General features: G+C 55.3%; 1 protein-coding gene across 3 annotated transcripts in view; it reads left to right on the top strand.

The window, feature by feature from the left end:
- Positions 1-1,143: 1,143 nt before the first annotated feature.
- Positions 1,144-6,000, top strand: part of LOC144952601 (rho GTPase-activating protein 45-like) — a 121,084-nt gene continuing 116,227 nt past the window's right edge. For all 3 annotated transcript variants that reach the window (XM_078883090.1, XM_078883091.1, XM_078883089.1), the window contains exon 1: positions 1,144-1,484. In XM_078883090.1, coding sequence (XP_078739216.1) covers positions 1,395-1,484 — 90 coding nt within the window. In that variant the 5' untranslated portion in view covers positions 1,144-1,394. The remainder of the gene's footprint in view (positions 1,485-6,000) is intronic.

The raw sequence follows: 6,000 nt of genomic DNA, 5'->3' as shown, positions 1-6,000 counted from the left end.
TGACGTGCGTCGCCAACAAAATGAGTGGCGGCGCACTATGACGTCACGAAATACAGCGGCGACCGTGCGTGATGACGTCACTCGCAACGGCACTTGGACTTGGCCTCAGTTGGTGACGTCGTTTCACGGCTCCGCGCCCTGCCGTGTGCGATGACGTCATCCCCGCTGTTAGCACATGCACCATGACGTCATCTGCCATGACTGCGCGGAGAGCCCCAGCGAAAGTCCTTTCTCGAGTGATGACGTCATCCCCCAAACGACCCTCGGACTTGGGCTTGCTTCGTGACGTCATCACGCATGTGCTGACATTGGGCAATGATGTCATAACTGTAGACAGCGCGCCCCCCGGCGAAAGTCAATTCTTGAGCGGTACGTCATCCCGCTAACGGCCCTCGAGCGTCTCCGCACGTGCGTGATGACGTCATTCCCCCTCCCGTCCTCAAAACACGTACGTCTCCGCACGTGCGTGATGACGTCACCACTCCCTCCCGTCGCCAAAACGCGTACGTCTCCGCACGTACGTGATGACGTCACCCCCTCCCGTGGTCAAAACGCGTACGTCTCCGTAGGTGCGTGATGACGTCACCCCCCTCCCGTGGTCAAAACGCGTACGTCTCCGTACGTGCGTGATGACGTCACCCCTCCTCCCGTCGCCAAAACGCGTACGTCTCCCTACGTGCGTGATGACGTCACCCCCCTCCCGTTGTCAAAACGCGTACGTCTCCGTACGTGCGTGATGACGTCACCCCTCCTCCCGTCGCCAAAACGCGTACGTCTCCCTACGTGCGTGATGACGTCACCCCCCTCCCGTTGTCAAAACGCGCACGTCTCCGTACGTGCGTGATGACGTCACCCCCCCTCCCGTCGTCAAAACGCGCACGTCTCCGTACGTGCGTGATGACGTCACCTCTCCCCCCGTCGTCAAAACGCGTACGTCTCCCTACGTGCGTGATGACGTCACCCCCTCCCGTTGTCAAAACGCGTACGTCTCCGTACGTGCGTGATGACGTCACCCCCCCTCCCGTGGTCAAAACACGTACGTCGCCACACGCGCGCGCGTGCGTGTGCGTGCGTGATGACGTCACGACGCCGAGCTTCGGACCAATGGGAAGCGGCGAGGGGAGGTTCGCGCCCTTTAAATAGCGGGCGGCGCGACTCGCGCGAGGTGGCCGCTCTCTTGAGTTCGCGGGCGCGGGGACGACACCTGAGGCGATATCTAAGGCGATATCTGAGACGATATCTGAGACGATATCTGAGGCGATATCTGAGGCGATATCTGAGACGATATCTGAGGCGATATCTGAGGCGATGTTGTCCTTCGTCGTAATTAAAAAGAACCAAACCGATGCATTCGCCTCCCGTCGCCTGGGCGAGTCGGACGCGTAGGCGATCGCATGGCCGGAGTGGGGAAGCTGTTTTCGCGGCGCAAGAAGGGGGCGAGCACCGACGATGCCGCCTCGGCCGCTGTCTCGATCGCCGTCTCGGTGAGTTGCAGGCGACTTTTTTTCTCGTCAACCCACAAAAAAGTTGCGCGTGTCGCCTCAGCCTCGGTCTAAATCGCCGTCTCGGTGAGTTGCAGGCGACTTTTTTTAGTTGACCGCAAAAAAGTTGCGGGTGTCACCTCAGCCGCTGTTTCGATCACCGTCTCGGTGAGTTGCAGGCGACTTTTTTTAGTTGACCGCAAAAAAGTTGCCGGTGTCGCCTCAGCCGCAGTCTCGATCGCCGTCTCGGTGAGTTGCAGGCGACTTTTTTTAGTTGACCGCAAAAAATTTGCGGATGTCACCTCAGCCGCTGTTTAAATCGCCGCCTCGGTGAGTTGAAAGCGACTTTTTTTAGTTGACCGCAAAAAAGTTGCGGATGTCACCTCAGCCGCTGTTTCAATCGCCGTCTCGGTGAGTTGCAGGCGACTTTTTTTAGTTGAAACCGCAAAAAAGTTGCGGATGTCACCTCAGCCGCTGTTTAAATCGCCGCCTCGGTGAGTTGAAAGCGACTTTTTTTAGTTGACCGCAAAAAAGTTGCGGGTGTCACCTCAGCCGCTGTTTCAATCGCCGTCTCGGTGAGTTGCAGGCGACTTTTTTTAGTTGAAACCGCAAAAAAGTTGCGGGTGTCACCTCAGCCGCTGTTTCAATCGCCGTCTCGGTGAGTTGCAGGCGACTTTTTTTAGTTGAACCGCAAAAAAGTTGCGGGTGTCACCTCAGCCGCTGTTTCAATCGCCGTCTCGGTGAGTTGCAGGCGACTTTTTTTAGTTGAACCGCAAAAAAATTTCGGGTGTCACCTCAGCCGTGGTTTCAATCGCCGTCTCGGTGAGTTGCAGGCGACTTTTTTTTTTCGTCAACCCACAAAAAATTGCGGATGTCACCTCAGCCGCTGTTTCGATCGCTGTCTCGGTGAGTTGCAGGCGACTTTTTTTAGTTGAAACCGCAAAAAAGTTGCGGGTGTCACCTCAGCCGCTGTTTCAATCGCCGTCTCGGTGAGTTGCAGGCGACTTTTTTTAGTTGACCGCAAAAAAGTTGCGGGTGTCACCTCAGCCGCTGTTTCAATCGCCGTCTCGGTGAGTTGCAGGCGACTTTTTTTAGTTGACCGCAAAAAAGTTGCGGATGTCACCTCAGCCGCTGTCTCGATCACCGTCTCGGTGAGTTGCAGGCGACTTTTTTTAGTTGAAACCGCAAAAAAGTTGCGGGTGTCACCTCAGCCGCTGTTTCAATCGCCGTCTCGGTGAGTTGCAGGCGACTTTTTTTAGTTGACCGCAAAAAATTTCGGGTGTCACCTCAGCCGTGGTTTCAATCGCCGTCTCGGTGAGTTGCAGGCGACTTTTTTTAGTTGAACCGCAAAAAAGTTGCGGGTGTCACCTCAGCCGCTGTTTCAATCGCCGTCTCGGTGAGTTGCAGGCGACTTTTTTTAGTTGACCGCAAAAAAGTTGCGGTGCCAAACTCTCCTTCATTCAAAGCTCATTTCTCCTCCTTCCCTCCTCGTAGCCCGTGTCAACACATACGAGGTTTTTATTTTTACCCTTCCCCTCGTATTCTTGTGCAGGGGGACATTTAAGTTGTCACGTCCGTACGGAGTACAGTCGTTTCAATAGGGCAACTAAGTAAGAAGAAGTTGTCTATTTCGTTGTGTTTCTCCCTTGCGATGGGACTTTGTGGGAGACACTGGGTAGGGAGACACTGGGTGGTGAGACACTGGTGGTGAGACACTGGGTGGTGAGACACTGGGTAGTGAGACACTGGGTAGTGAGACACTGGGTGGTGAGACACTGGGTAGTGAGACACTGGGTAGTGAGACACTGGGTGGTGAGACACTGGTGGTGAGACACTGGGTGGTGAGACACTGGTGGTGAGACACTGGGTAGTGAGACACTGGTGGTGAGACACTGGGTAGGGAGACACTGGGTGGTGAGACACGGGTGGTGAGACACTGGGTGGTGAGACACTGGGTAGTGAGACACTGGTGGTGAGACACTGGGTAGTGAGACACTGGGTGGTGAGACACTGGTAGTGAGATACTGGGTGGTGAGACACTGTGTGGTGAGACACTGGTGGTGAGACACTGGGTGGTGAGACACTGGGTAGTGAGACACTGGGTAGTGAGACACTGGGTGGTGAGACACTGGGTAGTGAGACACTGGGTGGTGAGACACTGGGTGGTGAGACACTGCTAGTGAGACACTGGTGGTGAGACACTGGGTAGTGAGACACTGGGTAGTGAGACACTGGGTGGTGAGACACTGGTGGTGAGACACTGGTGGTGAGACACTGGGTAGTGAGACACTGGGTAGTGAGACACTGGGTGATGAGACACTGGTAGTGAGATACTGGGTGGTGAGACACTGTGTGGTGAGACACTGGTGGTGAGACACTGGGTGGTGAGACACTGGGTAGTGAGACACTGGGTAGTGAGACACTGGGTGGTGAGACACTGGGTAGTGAGACACTGGGTAGTGAGACACTGGGTGGTGAGACACTGCTAGTGAGACACTGGTGGTGAGACACTGGGTAGTGAGACACTGGGTAGTGAGACACTGGGTAGTGAGACACTGGGTGGTGAGACACTGGTGGTGAGACACTGGGTGGTGAGACACTGGGTGGTGAGACACTGGGTGGTGAGACACTGGGTAGTGAGACACTGGGTACTGACACACTGGTACAGCGACACTGGTACAGAGACACTGGTAGTGAGACACTGGGTGGTGAGACACTGGGTGGAGAGACACTGGGTAGTGAGACACTGGTGGTGAGACACTGGTGGTGAGACACTGCTAGTGAGACACTGGGTAGTGAGACACTGGATTGTGATACACTGGGTAGTGAGACACTGGGTAGTGAGACACTGGGTGGTGAGACACTGGGTGGTGAGACACTAGGTAGTGAGACACTGGGTAGTGAGACACTGGTGGTGAGACACTGGGTAGTGAGACACTGGGTGGTGAGACACTGGTAGTGAGATACTGGGTTGTGAGACACTGGGTGGTGAGACACTGGTGGTGAGACACTGGGTGGTGAGACACTGGGTAGTGAGACACTGGGTAGTGAGACACTGGGTGGTGAGACACTGGGTAGTGAGACACTGGGTGGTGAGACACTGGGTGGTGAGAATCTGGGTGGTGAGACACTGCTAGTGAGACACTGGTGGTGAGACACTGGGTAGTGAGACACTGGGTGGTGAGACACTGGTGGTGAGACACTGGGTGGTGAGACACTGGGTAGTGAGACACTGGGTAGTGAGACACTGGGTGGTGAGACACTGGTAGTGAGATACTGGGTGGTGAGACACTGTGTGGTGAGACACTGGTGGTGAGACACTGGGTGGTGAGACACTGGGTAGTGAGACACTGGGTAGTGAGACACTGGGTAGTGAGACACTGGGTAGTGAGACACTGGGTGGTGAGACACTGGGTGGTGAGACACTGGGTGGTGAGACACTGCTAGTGAGACACTGGTGGTGAGACACTGGGTAGTGAGACACTGGGTAGTGAGACACTGGGTGGTGAGACACTGGGTGGTGAGACACTAGGTAGTGAGACACTGGGTAGTGAGACACTGGTGGTGAGACACTGGGTAGTGAGACACTGGGTACTGACACACTGGTACAGCGACACTGGTACAGAGACACTGGTAGTGAGACACTGGGTGGTGAGACACTGGGTGGAGAGACACTGGGTAGTGAGACACTGGTGGTGAGACACTGGTGGTGAGACACTGCTAGTGAGACACTGGGTAGTGAGACACTGGATTGTGATACACTGGGTAGTGAGACTGGGTAGTGAGACACTGGGTGGTGAGACACTGGGTGGTGAGACACTAGGTAGTGAGACACTGGGTAGTGAGACACTGGGTGGTGAGACTCTGGTAGTGAGATACTGGGTTGTGAGACACTGGGTGGTGAGACACTGGTGGTGAGACACTGGGTGGTGAGACACTGGGTAGTGAGACACTGGGTAGTGAGACACTGGGTGGTGAGACACTGGGTAGTGAGACACTGGGTGGTGAGACACTGGGTAGTGAGACACTGCTAGTGAGACACTGGTGGTGAGACACTGGGTAGTGAGACACTGGGTGGTGAGACACTGGTGGTGAGACACTGGGTGGTGAGACACTGGGTGGTGAGACACTGGTGGTGAGACACTGGGTAGTGAGACACTGGGTACTGACACACTGGTACAGCGACACTGGTACAGAGACACTGGTAGTGAGACACTGGGTGGTGAGACACTGGGTGGAGAGACACTGGGTAGTGAGACACTGGTGGTGAGACACTGGTGGTGAGACACTGGTGGTGAGACACTGGTGGTGAGACACTGGGTAGTGAGACACTGGATTGTGAGACACTGGGTAGTGAGACACTGGGTGGTGAGACACTGGTGGTGAGACACTGGTGGTGAGACACTGGGTAGTGAGACACTGGGTGGTGAGACACCGGGTAGTGAGACACTAGGTAGTGAGACACTGGGTTGTGATACACTGGGTAGTGAGACACTGGGTTGTGAGACACTGGGTGGTG

Source organism: Lampetra fluviatilis, chromosome 68 (assembly GCF_964198595.1).
Source record: "Lampetra fluviatilis chromosome 68, kcLamFluv1.1, whole genome shotgun sequence".
NCBI lineage: Eukaryota > Metazoa > Chordata > Hyperoartia > Petromyzontiformes > Petromyzontidae > Lampetra > Lampetra fluviatilis.
The sequence above is the reverse complement of the archived record's forward strand: the minus strand, read 5'-3'. Positions and strand labels throughout refer to the sequence as shown.